The sequence below is a fragment of the Anticarsia gemmatalis genome, chromosome 17 (assembly GCF_050436995.1).
Source record: "Anticarsia gemmatalis isolate Benzon Research Colony breed Stoneville strain chromosome 17, ilAntGemm2 primary, whole genome shotgun sequence".
In the NCBI taxonomy this organism is placed as follows: Eukaryota; Metazoa; Arthropoda; class Insecta; order Lepidoptera; family Erebidae; genus Anticarsia; species Anticarsia gemmatalis.
Window position 1 is genome coordinate 1,009,182 of NC_134761.1, and position 19,470 is coordinate 1,028,651.

A 19,470-nucleotide genomic window follows, 5' to 3' on the forward strand; every position below is an offset into this window, starting at 1 on the left:
GATGATTGATTAGGCATTTTTATTTCCAATGTATTTAACTCTGCCTAATTGTCAATACTAACCAGTTCAATACTTGTTATTCTCATCCCAACTTGTTGCTAAACATTCCCGTACTATAGAAATTGGCAGACACCGTCTAGGAATTTTAGTTGACTACATCTAAAATAATACTTTCTTTTAAAACATTCAAAAGATCAAAAATCTCATAAAATGTGCAAAAACACGACAAATAACATCAGCATACTCGATAACGCAAGATATGGTGCGATAAACATGACTCACCATATTGGGATCGCCGGTGAATCGGTGACGAAGCCGTGAGCGGACTACATGCAAACACATCGAACTCGATCGCTTATTCACTTTCCAACCAGTTCGAAAAACCAATGACCTTATTTAATTAATGTTCTATGCAAAATCAAATGTTAATTTATATGTGACAGTCAGAAAAATGCTACCTCATTTTCAAACTGGTTTGTAAGGATGAGAAATGCCGAAGTAGTCATCTTTTTGCAGGTGTTTGATAAACAAGTTGTTTGGGTCACTTTTTTTATGCATTTCACGATGTGAGACGATCGTATGATGTTAAGATTTTGTGTTTATGTCAAGTGTTCTTTAAGATACTTGTAGCGAATTGCACTCAAGCTGGTAAACGATCATTGAAAGGCGCCGCTGTTGCCAGAAGGGCTGCTAAGTAGTATTTGAACTTGAGAAGGGTCTTGTTTCGGTAACACTTAAATTCGGCATGTGAATTTTATTATAGTAGTCGTAACGCCTGATCAAAATTCAGATTTATTAAGTTCATACATACGCAATACAGTTTTTCTATTAAAGATTAAGGTTGAAACTACGCAATAATATTCCTGACGCGTTTTCCTTCATCCAGGTTCATACATAACATAAAATAAATGTTCAACGGGTGTGTGTTGCGTGTACACACGAACTTATTCAAGGACAACGCTGTAAAGCCAATGACTGTCCTTCTATAGCGTCCCCTTTGCTTTAGTTAAATATTAAATTGACAAGTGGCATTTTTTGTAAGAGTAATGTAATTGAATTTTGGAAAGATACGGGCAATGTTTCTGTGTATTGGAGCCGACAGTTCCTTTTACAAACAAATGACCGAGAGTACAAAGTGAAGTCCATTTTCCGATGACTTTTCAAACTGTGATACAAATAATTATCACTTATTTTGAAGATGAAGGAAAACATGGCAAGGAAACTTTGCATGCACGAGACTTGTTTTAACCGTTCTTGAAGTATTGCCAAAACACTGATCCATATCTGACCACTGGCTAGCGTGGTGTACCTACTTGAGGCATGATGCCTCGCTAATATCCTGAGGTGACCCTTGTGCTGTTCGACTGTAGCGGATTATTTAGGTTACAATTATGAATTCGTTCTTCGAAAAATTTCTATTGAAATCATGCAAAATTCTAGTTTCTAAATAAATATATTACAAGCTATTGCAATACCTATGTATATTTTATACATAAATAGGTAAAACAAATTCCTTAGTTTTCCTCATAAACTGAAATAACAATGTTATTATTGTATTATAGACATGTAACGTAATTAGTAGCTATCAGTAACTCAGCAAGGTAGGTCTCCTGTAACCAGTGTCTTCTTTCTTGTGGTTAGTGGTCAACCTAGTGTCAAAGTTGGTCTGGTGACCTAAAGACCTTGACATAAGGCTTTGCAGGACAGGAACGGACACCTGATTTGACATTACATGTGTCAGTTATCGTACCATCGTGCACCGGGCTATGAGAGTGATAGAATAGCGTGTCTATGTATTGTTTAACGCAATTGCATACCCCCGGTTACTGAGTACATTTAATAGCGTTTTTTTGTATGAGTTTTAACGCAATTGAATAGATAATCTACCGCTAAATGTACCTCAGAAACCGGGGGATAGAGAGCTTATTTCAAGGAATATCTTGTAATAGATATCTTTGACCCATTGACCTAAATGGCGTTAAATTTATCCTAATTATTGTCTTTGTATGATCTACTGGGTAGTTAAAAATATAATTATATAATTAGGCGTGTTAAGATACAAACTTCCACGAACGTTCCACTAGCGACGCACAAACAGTTTTTTATTGCTAATTAGTTATGCTAAAGTATCTTTTGCGGAACTGCAAAGAAAAAGAGTTACTCAGTGGTAGTAAAAGGGCCAAATAAGGCATAAATGATAGCCTTAATTAACGAAATAGCGACCTACGTGCCCATTTAGCACAATAGCGCGTACCTACTTACTAACTATTTTAATGTGCAAAAATTTGTAGGTAATGATATTCCTTAGTATGTTAGCAAGATGCAAGGAACATAACAAAGTATTTATGTCCGTATATTAATAGTTGTGTGATGTTGTCTGGAAATAAACTGTCCTATATATTTACACACCGTGTTGAAAGACGACGAAATATTACATAACGTGTTAGACGTTCACTTGCTAATTAATTTTGTGAAACTTATATTCTACAGACTGGTTTTGTAATAATAAATTAATACTAAGTAGTGAACCTAGGTTTTTGCAAGACCTACGTAGTATAAAATAACGTTTGTTTTTGCCGAAAAGTTCTGCAAACCATAATTTCGCCACAAAGTTAAATTGCAGTTTCTTTTTCCCGTAAGTAGCATTTGATTGAAACAATGAAATTACGAAACACGTAGTACCTAGGTATTTAAGCTTATTTCAATCTAGGAATCGAATCAATAAGGTACTGGACCACGGCAAAGGAGACTTTAAAAACTAGTTATTTTTTTAGTTTTAGTTTTGCTTAAAATCGATAAACAGTGAAACAACGGTCAAACTGTTACCCGTGTCAATCATAAATATTATATTTATACTTAGTCGAATCATAAAAAAAAAATAGTCTAATATAAAACAACACGTCACAATACCTATACTGACCAAAGAATGTAGGCTACGATCAGTAGGTAATGCGATTGGTCCGCTAATGACTGCCGAGGTTATTAATCTAATGATGACAACATTACTGACTAGTGCCGTAACAAAACAATTAGTCATATACGACAGTCGACGCCCGTACCAACGCAATCATTTACATACATACATACTTACATAAATAGGAATAGGCAGAGCCCAAAGAACGCCTTTTGTTACCTACCATCCTTACAAACTTCCCTTGCTTCATTCACATCCATACATCTTGTTATACAGGACCACCGGTTACGAGAGGTTATTTACATTTTACTACAAATCTAACTGTAGTTCAAAACAGGTTAGAAATATGAAGGACATAAAGTAAATAAATCACGCCTAGTGATTTAATATTCGTTTCAAGCGACGGTACGAGATAGCTCTAGGAAATTCTTAGTAGCAGTTCAGTCTGTCTCGGAAATTGACACATCCTATTTCATTATTGCATGAGCTTAAGATAGTGCTAGGCTAAATGTAAATTGAATTAAAAATCAAATCATTTAGTTTAGGTCAAAAGTTGACACTTATGATAGTCAATTGACTTCTGTTGAACAGTTATATAGGAAGGAAAAGAGAATTAATATGAAAGATTGATAGCTCTATTCTTAGTTAAATTAGAAAGAAAAAACTAGTCGGTGTATGATAGGGACAAACGTCACGGATACGAGATCCCCTAAAAAACATTTTGCATCTATGACATGGTACTTAACTAGACGAAATCCAAAGCATTTAAAACTTGGTACCCGCAAAACAAAACCCTGTATCCGCTATTTGTAGTTAAAGATCAATTAGTCAATGCAGTCAGTTATAAGGAATGTAGGTAAGATATTTTACTTTTCCGTTACCACAGTAACTAAATAGCAAATAGTAGCAAAGCTATTTGTTATTGAACAGTAAATGTAGGCTCCATTTGATGGACTATGCGGCTATTCCCGCGGGCGTCGTAAGTAATATTGCGGGCATAGTGCAATATAGAGCAGAGTCGTGCTTCTGGATACTCACGGGAGGATTTTACTAAGCGGCTTAAATGTAGCCGTGGAGTTGGATGCAAAAAAGATGAATAAAAGCTAGTTTCACAGCTTATTAAGCATCAGATTAGATACTTATCTGCTAGTTAAAGTGATAGCAAATATTTTTATTACAGTCACATAAAACCTTTATGAATACGTTCAAAGAACACAAAAATCTATCGGTCCGATCAGCTACATCGTTAAGTTGAAACGACTGTCAAAATTTTAGTTCTTATACTTTTCAATACCTGTACGAAAGTGATGATAAAGGGCCTAAAATGGTGAAGAAAGTAGTTAAGGTAGTTCATTGTTAAGCTGGGATTACCTATAATTCATTATTGAGCTTGCATTGCTTACTGTATTGAGACTTTTTGAATCTGTTTATAAAGTTAATGAGCTCGTAGTTGATCGTACTATTTAATTAAGCAAATCGTTTGGAATGTAGTTGCAATACTTACAATGTGAAAGTAGGAGAGGGTGAAACATTTTGCTTTTCCGTTGATGTTTTTAACTTTTTAATACGCCGGCAATTTTGAACTAAAAGTATACGAAGTTCTCCGACATTCAAGGAGCCTGTAGTATCCTATTTTCGCTCGAAGAATATTGATTTTTCATTTTACTAACGGTTGAGAGAGATCTAGTACTCTTCCATATTACCTAACTTAGTTCTAAAAGGGTTTAAGGATTAGGAATTTTCCATTAACTAAATTACCTATCTATACTAATATTATAAAGCTGAAGAGTTTGTTTGTTTGTTTGATTGTTTGTTTGTTTGTTTGAACGCTCTAATCTCAGGAACTACTGGTCCGATTTGAAAAATTATTTCAGTGTTAGATAGCCTATTTATCGAGGAAGGCTATAGGCTATATAACATCACGCTACGGTCATTAGGAGCGGAGTAGCAAAGAAAAATGTTACGAAAACGGGGAAAATTTTGACCTATTCTCTTCAGTGACGCAAGCGAAGTTGCGCGGGTCAGCTAGTCTTAAATATTATATTGTCTTCAGCAATTGTTGCCTAAACGTAGTTAGAATGAGTTTCACCACCTCTGGATAGCTATTAGATAGCTTATGAGACGAAATTCTGACCTTTTTTTTCATACATTAGCTGTGATTTTACTCATCAGATATACCTACTGGTAACTTACAATTAATTTCTTAACTGTGGCATTTTATTTTGCAGATAGGTTATCTAAAACTTAAATATAAACGGTGAAACTGTCTCTCAATATTGTAAACACTATCGTGTATTATTATTAGAACTCGCCATATTTCGTGTAACAAGCTCTCGAGTGACGGAAGTGTAAGATAATTTGGTATATGGGCCGCGGTTTATCTGTTACTGCTATAAGTACATACCTACTGTTTATGTCGCACAGATGTAGGTATTATTATATGTAGGCACGTAGTTAAATGTGTTTGAAATAATATTTTGTTTTGTATTAGTTATTCGTTTCGTTTTTGTGTAGGTTTTTGAGAAGCCACATAATGTATGTTAATGATTATAGATGACAGTATAGGATGGAAATGTGCCTATGTTATTAAAGGCAGGCAAAGTAGGTATGTAATTAACTATCTCGGCTTTCAATGACTTAAGGAAGGAAGATGATATTTTTCGTCGCTCAGCTTGCATTAGGGTTTTTGAATTGTCTTCTTTTTCTTTAAAAAGACAACTTTAAAAGACAACTCCCGCACTAGAAGACTTGTAATTAAATCTAGCAAATAGTGCAGGATATTATTTAATGGTGTCCGACATATTAATGCACAGATAGACTCTCTATTAGGTACCTCACTCTCATAGTCCGGTGGGACGGTAGACACGACCGGTGTTAGATGAGGCGGCGGACTGACGGCTTTACATCCTTACCCTCCAATGGACGGAGAACTGCAATTTAAATTCCCTAGTTTCAGGCACTTACTAAGCAATTCTTAGTACAAACTACTTACTTAAAAAATACTTTTTTGTCTAGCCCGGTATTCAATCCCAAGACCTCTGCGCAGTTGAATTAACTACCGGTGCGCTACAAGACAGTTACTTCACAACGAGTATTGCAGGTAAGGAAACCATGTAATCTGAATAATAAATGTTATTGTAACCACATAAGTATAGATAGTGCGTACATAAGGCCCATGGGAGAGGGGTGACGGTTCAACATGTCTGGCCTCAGCAGGGGTCGAGATGTACAGACGATTACCCAATAGAGAATGGAGATCATTCGACATTGTCCGCAGCAGAGTGTGGGAAAGTAATAAATATGGCTGTTTGGATATTACTTGTGGGATATTGCAGTAGAATGTTTGTATGAAATGTAAAGTTTGTGCCCTTAGTATGTACCTAGGTAACCGGTAGGTTTGTGTACTTAATACATACCTACCAGTTAAAATAGAAGCGTGATAAAAAATCCTAGGTAACCAAAAAAAAGTTAACCTCTTCTATAATAACCATTCTATAATGACGTAGATGTAGGTACTTATCTATGGCCAAACATACAAGAGCAATTTTTTGTGCGGAAAATGTATTTCTCTACTATTTTTAAAACGGTGTGCAGTCTATATTGCTTATTTGTTAGCTTCTATTGGTTTTAATCCATGATACGACACAATGTTTACACAAGTAGTACTTCTCCAATTAATTTAAAAACATTAACAAAGTTAAGGACAAAAAAACGTTATTTCCTAGCAATAACCCGAAACATTGCTACAAGGTTAATATTAAAATCTCACCCGCCAAAACGCTTTAAACTTGACCCGAAAAACGTATTTAAAGCACTGGAAAAGTTTCAAACAGCCAGCGCCCAATTTGTTCGCGTTCCAGTGTAAAGTGGCAATAAACTAGTGGAGTACGCCAGATTAAATCTATGTGGAAAAGTCAGGATAAAAAAAAATATTTATGGATATTTTTATAAAAACACATAGGTACCTACTCACTACTGTACATGTCTCTGTAGTCTGCGGAAGTGTGTATAACTGCTGGTCACGACGTTCCGTGTTCGATTCGCGCATTGTTTTCTGACAATAATGGAGAATGTTACTAGGTATGCCAAATCGCTTGAAATTTTGACTCAGTAAAGCCTGTACATGTACATGAAAACTAGTTTTTGTTTTAGTCAAAAATACCTAGTAGTTTTGATTTTACAAGCATTCAAAGTTTCAAAAAATATCGAGTCCCGCTAACAGCGTGACGTCATAGTACACCATGCCGCGCGGGCCGCGTCCCGCTTAATATCAAGTCTACAGCCGTAGATGTAATAGCTTATGCAGTATTTTCTTGTGTTTTCGTCTGCTTATTACATTTAAAGTGTAATAATAGTAAATATTATTAAAAAAGACTATGTGAGCCAGACTTAGCGCAATGTACAATGACGTCACACCGATTCGCGCGGTTACAACTTGTTTTACTTATAAATCGGAAACTAATTGACATATCAAAGTAATTCTTTCACTAGTATTTTTTATTTTTAACAGAGAATATGGAGAGCTAATAATCCAAATTTGTTAACATTCTCCATTGTTATTGGAATATTTATCTTTAATATGATTTCAGAATGGTAGTTTGGTAACGTGCCTGGTATATAGCAATAGGCTCACCCCCTAGTACACGGGACTAAAATTGTTAATTGAATGGCGAAACGCGAATGTATTTTGTACAACTTATGATATAAAATTTGGCAAAATAAGATTAAAATCTGGATTAACACATGTATACTTCGGTAAATTTCTTCGCACGGACGAAGTAGCAGTCAGAAGCTAGTTTTATAAACGCCTAATCAAATAAACCAGCAAAGTGTTTCCTAAATTATATTAGATTTAATGAACCCGCAAGTGTCGCGTGGCAGTTATTTTGATTGGCCACAGTTAATAGGATTACTGTTGCGTTAGGGGCGGATAAAGGTCAACTGTGCCGTCACGGGCATGACGTCACGACCCGCTACGCAATCAATATTATGGTAATCGACAGGTTAAGATGCGGATTTAAATATTTATAGTAGAATCTCGCTATTGTGGAACACTCCCATTGCTTGGCAAGGCTCTTCTCCTGGAATGAACGAGAGGCTAGGTATTGCTTCCATCACGTTCTAGTTAAGTAGTCAGGTAATGTAGGTACGGGTAGGGGGCTTCTTTGGACCGCTATGGGAAAAAAAAATGTATTTTAGGTATTCCTAAATACCTACTTGAAATTACAATAGGATCACCTGTTAGTCACGAAAATTGTTGGTCACCGCTGAAATGAGTACCTATTATGTATTTCCAATACATACATAGCTTAGAAATATCATTGGGTTGGTTCAGCCTCGACCACTTTTGTAGGTTTATGCTTACCTACCACAAATCTTCTCATGCTGTTTTGTGATGACGAATAGTGCGAGGCGCCCATAGCCAGTTGCGCTCACCGGTCGGTAAACGATCTGTGGGTTAAGCAACCATTGGCGCGGTCATTCCATAGATGGGTGACCGCATAGTGGTCTTTGAACTGGGCGTCTCCGTGCTTCGGAGGGCACGTTAAAAGTCGGTCCCGGTGGTTGTCGACTAAGATAACAGTCGTTAAGCCACGTCAAAGGCCTCTCGGGCGGCTTGAACAACTTTGGCCCTAGGTTGACCACTAACCATACGACAAACAAACGATGACGAATAAATAAAATAAAACTACAATTACATCCTTTATTCACAGCCTAAAATAACATAAAATACATTACAGGGTAATAAATAATATCTTAATTATAATTTTAACTTAATAAGTACATTTAATGTGGATAGCTGTCTTATCTATTAAACTATATCTATTTAAAAATTATATATAAGTAGCACCGTTTTATTCTGTACATAGAAATTGTGCGCATTTAGAATCGTCAACACTATATAATGTTGATTGAAGAAATTAGCTGTTTTATAGAGTCCTGTTTAACAGACAAATACTGACTTTCAACTGCTGTAAAAGTTTGTATAGGCATAAATATTATAGCTCTTGGAAATATGAATATTAATATATTATTCAATTGTTTTGCGTCTGAAATCTTAATTCGTATTCCATTCAACTATACGGGGTATAATATTTTACATACAATAACATTTATGTCATGATGACTGCATATTCATGTTGTTACATTTTCATAGACTGGATAGTTTTAATAGCAAATATATAATGTTTGTAAATAAGTAATTCTTACACTATAAACTGGGTTTATTTGGACATGGGCTTATCCCAGAATATGGGAAGTACTATTAATCTTGGTCAAAATTTGGTGTTGGCTAACCACTTAATTACTGTAAATAAAGTCAATAATTAGCAAAATTATTCCAATTTCCGAAAATCGTAGCGTGTTTTGGGTTAGACCTAATCCAAAAAAACCCCAGAGCACTTTATATTGTATGTGTAAATCTTTCTAAAATGTCCTTAACGCTTAAAACCTATAAGTACTTTTTACTACACTAATATCAGTCAAACTAACACCATTAAAACTATAAATGCAACATTAATTAATTATCAATATCATAAAATATTTAAGTAAATACGGCAAAAATGGCGAACACGGAAAGACGGATTTCTCTTTAGGTCGGGTTAAACAACTGCCATAATTTTTTTATATTTTATAAGTCTGATATACTAAAATTAAACGCCTAACAATTAAAATATTACGGCATAAAACGGCCTAGCCGGGCGGCAAAACCGAGTGTGTATAGATTAACCCAATCAGTACCCGGTTTAGTTGTTCGATAAATATTGCGGAAACCGAATATGTGTGTAGCAGCCTAACACAATTTTTGTTAAACCCTATCGCACATTTCTACCAAAAGGAAACACATAAGAATTAGGACCTCTAGGTATAAATAGTCTTCTATTTATATACTCCTCTGGTCTGAAGTAAAAATAGGGTCCATGTGGTGTGTACATGGACTTGAATCTTCTCCCATCGTCACTAGGGGGTGGAATAAAGTTTTTAGGGGGTAGTACTATTGTAGGTATAGGCCCTTCCACCCCCGTAGGTACGTCTAGGTCTTTTTCACTATCTATCACATGAAAATCTGCTAAATTAGGATTATCAACTTTAATTTCTTCCGGTTTTTTAGTTGTTTCTAAATTTTTTATTTCATTATTTCTTTTATTATCTTCAGTCGGTTTAAAACGAGTACCTTCTATATTATTCAAAGTGAATTTGTCTATAAAACCTAGATTTTGTTTAGAAATTGCACTTACATTACCATCTTCTTTACTTGCTACATCGACGATATTGAACACATTATTGCTGTCTTTTTCATTAGTATTGCTATCCTTTTCTTTCTTGGTTAGATTGTCGTATAACGGGTCTTCGAGTGGTATACCTTCGGGTAGTTCTTCGAAGGAGAACTCTTGGCTGATGAGGATCTCGTCTCCTTCCAAAGATCGAGCTTTGGTGTAGAGATTTTCTGATGATGTGTATTGTGGTGTGTCGTGGGTTATGCGGGGTGGACAGTCTTCTGGGATCGTGTATGGCTGTAAGAAAACGATTGAGCAAAGAAGTTTAAATTTGGCTTTTACATTTAGGGTAGGTTCAAAATGTAAATATTTTTATATATTAAGAATTTGCTAAAACAGCGAATTTTTGTTCCATTGGAATTAGTCGGCCATTAACATATCTTATTTAGTTCGTTCTTTTGATTTTTTTGTGGATGTGTAGTTTCTCTGACCACTTTAATTCATGTCCATTAAAATTAATGATTAGTAAAACAATTATGTTGGCTTAAACCTTGCCATTCTAGGACACATTGACAGCACCTAAGGAGGCGAGTACGGCTAAGAAGCTTGTTCTCCATGATTGTGGTACTGTAAGCATGGTTGGCATAAAATATTTTCGTTGCTTGTCTTTTTGGGAATTTGGCCTCGCTTCAAAATGAACAGTGGACAATATGATGTAGTGTTACCTGTGTGTCATTATGGCTGGGTACATAGTAGTCATGTACCCGCACATAGGCGGGTCTTGTGTTGGCGCGCGGCCCCACGGCATGCACGGAGTAGCACTGGTGCCCCGCGCCGCCCGCGCCCGCGCCGCGCCTGCCCAGGTACAGTGTGGCGCGGTTGTTGCTGGCCGGGACCTCTATGCGACGGAGTACTGGGGAATGGAAAAAATATTGAAAAACTGTTGGAAATTTAGCTCTATGTATGTATGATGAATGTGACGAGAGGTTGTTTCCGAGACTACATCTCTGTAATTTAACACCTAAAGTCTTAATAATTCTGTTTTTTCTGTAAGGTAAACAGATTCTGATCCTCCTAGAGGACAATCAGAGCACGCTTAAGAAAAAGGCTCCCCTCTTCTAAAATATTGCACTATACACCTCTCAATAGTATGATATTACGCATCAATGGCGGCAAAATTTTCTATTGCCGGCTCCACATTATTGCCGTGAAGCTCCGTGAACAGACGCGAACGTGAATGTGGACGGTTTTCACGGGGTCCACGCGTGTTCACGCCTGTTCCCCGATCAGAGTCGGTATTTAGTCCCGTGACAAAGGGTTCGCGCGGCGTTCACGCATACACATACACATTCACGGCCCCGGCGCAGTTTACTGTGGACTATAATTATTTATTATACACTCAGCGGCAGAAAAAGTGGCCCAAAGCAAAACTACGATAAAACTTTTTAGAATATCAATATATGGTTACTATTTTGGCTATAACTATTAGTTAAACAGTTTATACACAAGTTTAGTTACAATTTACACTAAATAGTCGTATTTTTTAATCAAAAATGGGAAAAATTAAAAAATACAGCTTTTGTCGAAATCGCTTACTGAAAGTTTTTGCAAAAACCTAATTCTGCACCAAAGAAAAAATCTAGTTTATACCGCGTGTTAACTCCTCTAGCATTTATGGTGACCTGCATGCATTCTGGCATGCTTTGGAGGATGTTTTAATTACTTCTTGAAGAACTTTATCCCACACTCTAACTAGAGCGGTTCTTCGCTCCCCAAGTGATTCTGGTGGGTTGGGCAGTGCGCATACACTGGTTTTTAGCATGTGCCAGACATGTTCTATGGGGTTGATGTCTGGACTGTGAGCAGGCTAAGCCAGTTTTTGAATCCCGATATCAGCAAGGTGCGATTCCACAACGCGGGCGCTATGAGCGCGCGCATTAAACTGCATTAGAGTTAATCCTCCCGACCAATGAAATCCATAAGTGGTACAACATGGTCTTGGAAGATTTCTTCAATGTACCCGGCTGCTGTTAGGCGCTGATCTACGATGACAAGCTCCGTACGTGCCTCCAAACATACACCTCTCCATACCATAACAGACCTACCTTTGTAACTGACCGTCTGACGTGTTGTGTTGGGAAAAAACCGTCCTTAATGGCGTCTTTACACTCTCTCACGACCATTTGGTGCTCTTAATGCTACTCAGCACTCATCGGTTAACAAGAACTTGCTCCATTGGTCGATAGCCAATTCACATGTTTACGAGCCAATCGTAATCGCGCAACTCGATGGTGTCTCTCGAGTTCTGGTATTCGGGTTGGTCTTCCTGCCTGTAAATTACGTTCTTTTATCCTTCGCCTCATGTTCCGTTCACTAAGAATGACTCCGCGTGCCGCTTGAAGCCTCTAGTGAATCTCAAACGCTGTCAGAAAGCGGTTTCTCAGCACCTCGAGGTTAACAAATCGGTCATCTCTTGCGGATGTACATCGTGTTCGTCCAATTCCTGGTCGCCGCGTGTAGAGACCAGTCTCACGATACCTCCTAATCGCAGACCTTAAAGTGGTACGCGATACATTGAAAAATGCAGCCACCTCTCAATGGTAATGGCCCTGATCGGACAACAAGACCACCTAAGCCACTTGTTCAGCAGTAAGTGGCATCTTCAAATCTTTTCTAAAATCTAAATAGACCAATAATCAATAAAAATCATAAAGAAAATCGTTTCCGTGCAGCAATATTTCAAAATACAGAATTCAACTGACCTCTCGAATCAACACTGAATTCAGTTCTAACACACATTGTTAGAAAAAGTCATCCGTCACTTAAATTAATCTGAAATTCAACACTTCATAACACTAAACAGATCACTTCGCAACTACTTGCAACAATATATCTTTCATATATTACTTAATTTGTTTACAAATTCACGATAAGCGCTTGGGCCACTTTTTCTGCCGCTGAGTGTATAATTACGATGTATTTCTGTCATCCACCATCTTCTTTTCGAACGTTTTCTTTTAATAACTTTCTTGTTTTTGACATCTATATAGTGGTATAGGGACTAGGGACACAGCAAATAAAGTTATCGCAGCAGCAGCTTCTACGTCCATTTCGCGGAGGGCTTCGAACTATTGTGAGCATTCCGTAAATGTGGAGGGCATGGAGTCGGTCCATGAATTCACGGCGAGAATACGCGCGTGAATTCACGGCAATAATGTGGAGCCGCCATATAACTCAATGAATTATCGCTAAAAATTGGTCTTCAACAAAATCAATATCTATAACAAACCAAACATTATTGAGCTATAATACTATACTTACAAGAGCCAGGTTTATTTAACTGTGAGTACAGTAACTGTGCATCAGCGCCGTAACCTCCTGGTAGATACACCTCCAGTAGCGCCATCTCTGGGAAACTCGTGCTCCACATCACACACGCCTATAGAAAAAATCATACTATTTTATATATTCATTCAATATAAGTAGTAGTTTGTGGCTTTATAACAACAGCCACAAAGATCGATCTTTGAAGTTTAGCCATGTGTGCCGAGGCTATTCTGTGGATGGGTGACAATCTTATACATATCGAGTTCCTCCGTGTTTCGGAAGGCACGTTAAATTCTGGGTCCCGCTGTCCCAGCAGCTAAAAGTAAAAATAGCATGCAGACATTTTTTTATTAACAACAATTTGCATGTGATAAGAAGATATCAGAAACAAAACAATTTTTTTTAAATTTTTAATCTTAGTTAAGGGTGACTTTTCTTTACCAACTAATATTCTGACTCAGGGCTACATATCTATAGTAATTTTAATTGTTGATCACTCACTTCAATAACAGCGGCACAGAAGCAGCTGGTGTTGTTAGCGTCACAGTCGAAGGGTCCGTCTGTATGTACCGTCACTTGTACTGACAACAGCTTGTCGGTAGACGGTGCGGGCGACAGCGTGTTGTAGGAACGAGTCGCCTGGACTAGTGCGCAGCCGGTGCCTGGGGGATAAGTAGTTAATGTTAGTAATACTGTTGAATATGTATTTAATTTATTATTAGTGGCACTTAAAAATTTTGACTCGGGTATAACAAGATGATATAGTAAATCACGGGTTGCCAACGAGAGTGATTCCGCCTTCGGGCCTTCCCTTTTCCTGGGGGTGATAGCGGGCCAAAAGACAAAATGAATCTTTTTTTTGTGAGCCTGTATTGTCGTACTGCTGGGCAAAGGCAAAATGATAACTATCCAAAATATTTAATATTGGTGTAACTATTTATTATGAAAAGAGGGCAGAAATTCTGGATTTCTTTTTCTAGTAAGCGAAGAACTTTTTTGGTGTGGGTGTGTGTTTATAAGCGTTCGTAGAGAATAATTTGTGTCTACTAAAGTCACGAGTTGAAGTCCCGAGTTAAGTCAAAAAGTTCCTGCTGAGGTTCTTTTTCAAGTAAATAAATCTCTGGAGTACAGAAGTCTGGAGAGCAGACTGGCGTGTATTCGACGGTTCTTCGCATGAGCTGCCATCGGTCAGCGAGTTATAGCAGTTCATCCTAGGTCGGGGTAAAGGGAATCTGGATGAGCTGGTAGTCGTCTCTAGGGATGCTGGATGACCATGCTATACAGCATATGTATGCTGTTATATAACAACAATCACCTTGAACAGTGACAGAGAGTCGTTCCCCCGGCGTGAGCGTCACCACGTCGGGTATGTAGTGTGCAGGGTGTATCGTCACGCTCCTAGCAGAGTTGTCGCAGCGAGCTGTCACGTTCACTGAGCTGCGAGGGATGCTGGATGACCACGCCGTGAGAGCTTCTAGAGCTACCAGCGTATCCTGGGGAAAAATATCATTTTTTTATCATTTGCAAGTCTTTTTAGGAGGGTTAAGTCTATCATGAGTTCAAACCACGCAGTAACACTTTTGACCCCCGGTTTCTAAGTACTTTTAACGGTAGTTTATCTATTCAATAAAAAAAAATTATAGGAGTTTAAACGCTATTGAATTGGTAAACTACCGCTAAATGTACTTCAGAAACCGGGGGTAAGAAGTTCGTACTCACCTGTGTGGCCACAAACCCTCCCCCCACAGTCCTGTGCGCGGCCAGCCAGCGCATGGCGGGAGTCACATCGCTGGCGCCGCGGGACGCTGGGCCACTGCGCAGAGCCAGCAACGCGTATGATGTAGCCTCGATGGACGTGGACAGACTGCCTGCAGGGGCAGAAAGTCTAAGTGCTCATTCACGTTGACTCGCGGGCGCGGTGGCGGGCGCGGTCGCGAAATATCAAACATATGGTGATGTACCGAAGTGTTCACGTACAAACCGTTCGCGCGGTCTAAGTCGCGGGCGAGCTAGCGGCGTCGCGCGCGGCCCGCGTGGCGCGCTCGCGCCAATATCAAACAAGTGAAGATGTTCGTGTGTGTTCACGTCGAACTAGCGGTGGCGGGCGCGATGTCAAGTAAGATCAACCAGTTTGAGCCAGTTTGAGCCAAACGCCCGCCTGGCGGCCAACGTGAACACAAATCGCCACGTCCCCGCGCTCGCGACCGCCACCGCGCCCGCGAGTTCCAACGTGAACAAGCACTAATGTTACGCAAATTTTGGCGCTCATATAATTTTATAGACCGATGGCCATTTAGAGTCATTTGAACGTACCAATTGGTCATGAAATAACAGTCGTTATTTATTCATGCTGTTTGTGAATTGCATGCAGCATTGCACGCTAAGCCAAAAACCTTCGGAGGACTTCAAATACTTTGACAATACATTGACCACTACCCATACCATAAATTTTAAAAGTGTTTTAGTATGAGTATATCAAAAGAAAACAACATCAACTATGACAGAATTGATGTTAAAAAGAGTACGTTTTCATTTCTACTGAAAAGTTTAGGAACAATACTAGATCTAGCCATAAATCAAAACTTTGGAAATGTCATCAAAATAAAGTAAAAAATAAAAACAAGATACTCACTAGCCTCCCACCATACATAACCCCCACTCCTCTTAGCCACCCTCAGCAGTTCCATCACCTCCCTCTCTCCCTCATCTTCTAACCCAGCACTCTTCAACAAACTCACTTTATTCGTCTTCCTCAAGTCACTCTCGTACTGTTCCAGTCTCATGTATGCATATGCTAACAGCGCATGCGCATAGACCCTAGTAGGAGACAGGGTCTTTAAGGGGGGAAGAGCTCGGAGGCAGGAGAGCGTGTTCGTGATGACCCGGTAAGGGAGGGGGGAGGTACTCTCGATTAAAGAGGTGATGACGTAGGCTGTGAGGGCCACGCTTGCGATTTCGCCTTCTTCGTTTAGACCACCCTGGGAATAAGAAAGTTACAGTTATTTATTGATGCCAAAATAATAATTATATTTTGAATCATTTTATTTTAGCTATTCACACAGATTTTTATGAACGGATTATGCCACAGATTATATTAAAGGAAAAGTACGAAAATTAAGTTTTAAATAAGATAGTTTTGTGATCGTCTTAACTATACTTAAATTTTTATGTAAAAGTTACCTTATTTTATAATGTTAGTACATTCATCAGTCAAAAAGTTGTCCAGCACAATAATTATTTGTAAAATAAGAGCTTAATATCTAAGAAGTACCATAAACCAAACTTACTCTAAGTTCTCTATGGAACACTTGTCCTTCGTTCCTGAAGCAACCATTCTCCATTTGTTGAGTGAGCAGCCATCTCTCCGCGCGGATTATAGCAGCTGGCACTTGGATATTCGGCCATAGTACCTGAGAATATAAGGGTGTCATTAAAAGTTATTCAAAAAACGGATATTTTAAATAAATATTACATAAGTATATTGTGTAATCTAATGAAAAAGTATGGAGTTTTTGTAACAAGACGGATATAAGATATGGAGGAAATGTATTCTAGAAACTCGAAAATAGGATAACATTAGAGTTAATGGCGACGATTTTTTTATCGATAGTCGATATTTTATGACGATTTTTATTATTAATATTTTTTGTTCAGTATTTTAAATCCTTAAACCAGAAATCTTATTGAAACTAATAGCCGCGTGCCACACAAGTGCTGTAATGTTAGGAATTGTGATAAGAAGAAAATCACAAGGAAATATATCTGTATCTGAAATCGTGACATCCGCTCTTTGAAAGTACTTTATATTTATAAATAGGTACTTCGAAGATATATATTTTTTACCTGATGTGCCTTCCTAAGATGTCTGACCGCGAAGGCAGTGAGCCAGGTAGATGAAGTAGCGTCTGAAGGTCCGAAGGCGCTGAACCCTCCCGACGGGTGCACGTACTGTAGCTGACGAGTGAACCCTGGAGACATATAGCTATATTTACTAAATCGTACAGTATTTTGTCAGTAATATGATAAGGTTTCTTCCTTAAGTTCCTTAACTGTAATTTTTACTAGAACTTTTATTTGAAACGGCAATTTAGATATGGAGCATGCGTATATAAAGTCCATTAGCATATTCCCAACTCATTTGAAACGCACACTGATACGATAAGTAAATCGGTATTACGTGTTCTTAGTGGCGATGAATTTTACAACCACACCAACCAACTTAAATAGTAAGTTATATTGGGTTTTAGCTATAGTATATAGAGGACACAAAAGCGAGACATGCAGCAGTTATACTTAACACTACTTTTTCAAAGGCAACACCAACACTAAGAAGTGCTCTTGAGTCGCGGGGACTTTTACAAACATACAAACAACGGACACAAAGTACAACTAGACCCGAAACAATTATTTGTGGATCGTACAAATAATTGTCCCGTGAGGGAATCGAATCATATATCATTAGGTACAACATACCTCTTGCGACATGTTCTCTAGCAGTAAGAGCAGCGATCGACGTGGGATCCAGTTGTTTCAGCGCTAGTAGGTTGGTGGCTAGTTGTGCCATGTTCTGTTCACCACAGCCGCGAGGAATCAGCAGCAGAGAGTCGGCGTCCTGGAGAAAAAAAGGTTTATTTAACAGTTCAATAAATCAGCCTAGCTTTTCTTCTAACTATGTTGGAGTCGGCTTCCAGTCTCAGCGTATGCAGCTGAATACCAATGTTTTACATAGAGCGACTGCTTATAGACCTCCACAATGCAGTTACCTAGGGTGTAACACGATACCCGACGGTAAGACTGGTTGTCAGACTTTCAAGCTTCTGACTACTGGCAACGACAGCTGTCAAAGATCTTTGAAAATGACAGCCGGGACCCACAATTTAACGTGCCTTCCGAAATACGGAGGAACTCGGTATGTATAATATGGTCAACCATCCACGGAACTACCTCGGCGAGCGTAGCTTAACCTGAGCTACGAGCTTCTCCTTTAAATACTTTTGAATATACTTATCTATGATTGCTTTCTGCATACTTACAGCGAGTAAAGGTCCAGTGACGTCACCGACAGTCCATAGAGTAAGGGTCTCGGTGCGAGGTACAGCGTTCACTATTGGCCATGTCCATTCTACTTGAGAAGTACCAGCATTACCGCTAGCTAAACAAAATAAAAATAGTTGTTTAATAACACCTCTTTAATAACAGTTTGTAGTTTAATATATTATGAACTTTCAAAACGACTTTCCTTTAGCATTATAGTTTTAAATAAATTTTTACTATTATAATTTTTTTATGTCATAGATTGTAGAATAAAGAACGATTTTATTACCATTTCCGCAGAGTAATATAGATTTTTGTTCGTGTACTGGTACGCCTTCAGGGTCCACAGCGATACGGATGATGACTTCATCACTAAAATCAAAGAGAGCACGTAAATATATTTTTTAGATTTATTGGAAGCATTCTTGTCTCGGTCTTGAATCAAAGAGTTTAGAAAAACGAGCCAATTAGATTGCTATTAAAATTAGTCGACAGCCATTCAACCACAACAGTAATAGAAAACTTCTTTAGCATAGACCCGTTTGATTCCAGCAACCATAACCAAAGGTCCAGCAACCATAACCAAAGGTCAAAAAGTTCCAGGTTTGATTACCTGACAGTAGCAGTACTAGTGACGTTGGGACAGTTGCCGTCACTAACTGCCTTAGCTCTGAGACTGAGACGCGCGGGGCTCGCGACCCTCGCCTTGATGAGCAGCCTCCTGGCGACGGAGGACCTGGCTCCAACGCACGCTGTCTCCACCAGGTCTGAGGGAACTTCTATGTGAGGGTCTGTGAGGATCTGGATTTGAACCTGTTGAGAGAAACAAGTTATTATGAGAAATTAATCTATCTTTACTTACTGACAAGTGAACAAAGATTTCGCACTCAAAGAGCAAAAAAACTTCTTGGTTCTTTCATACTTCTGTACCAAAAGGACGGAAAAAGATATGAAAATGTGTACATTACACAACTCTTA

At 38.4% G+C, this 19,470-nt stretch overlaps 1 protein-coding gene across 3 annotated transcripts in view; it reads right to left on the bottom strand.

Moving 5' to 3' along the window:
• Positions 1-8,604: 8,604 nt before the first annotated feature.
• Positions 8,605-19,470, bottom strand: part of LOC142979828 (uncharacterized) — a 34,583-nt gene continuing 23,717 nt past the window's right edge. For all 3 annotated transcript variants that reach the window (XM_076125017.1, XM_076125019.1, XM_076125018.1), the window contains exons 17-29: positions 19,106-19,305; positions 18,782-18,864; positions 18,492-18,610; positions 17,932-18,070; positions 17,302-17,426; positions 16,746-16,868; positions 16,091-16,436; positions 15,178-15,326; positions 14,774-14,951; positions 13,960-14,120; positions 13,453-13,570; positions 10,857-11,044; positions 8,605-10,428 (exon numbers count right to left, since the gene is read on the bottom strand). In XM_076125017.1, the coding sequence (XP_075981132.1) occupies positions 9,730-10,428; positions 10,857-11,044; positions 13,453-13,570; positions 13,960-14,120; positions 14,774-14,951; positions 15,178-15,326; positions 16,091-16,436; positions 16,746-16,868; positions 17,302-17,426; positions 17,932-18,070; positions 18,492-18,610; positions 18,782-18,864; positions 19,106-19,305 (2,628 nt within the window). In that variant the 3' untranslated portion in view covers positions 8,605-9,729. The remainder of the gene's footprint in view (positions 10,429-10,856; positions 11,045-13,452; positions 13,571-13,959; positions 14,121-14,773; positions 14,952-15,177; positions 15,327-16,090; positions 16,437-16,745; positions 16,869-17,301; positions 17,427-17,931; positions 18,071-18,491; positions 18,611-18,781; positions 18,865-19,105; positions 19,306-19,470) is intronic.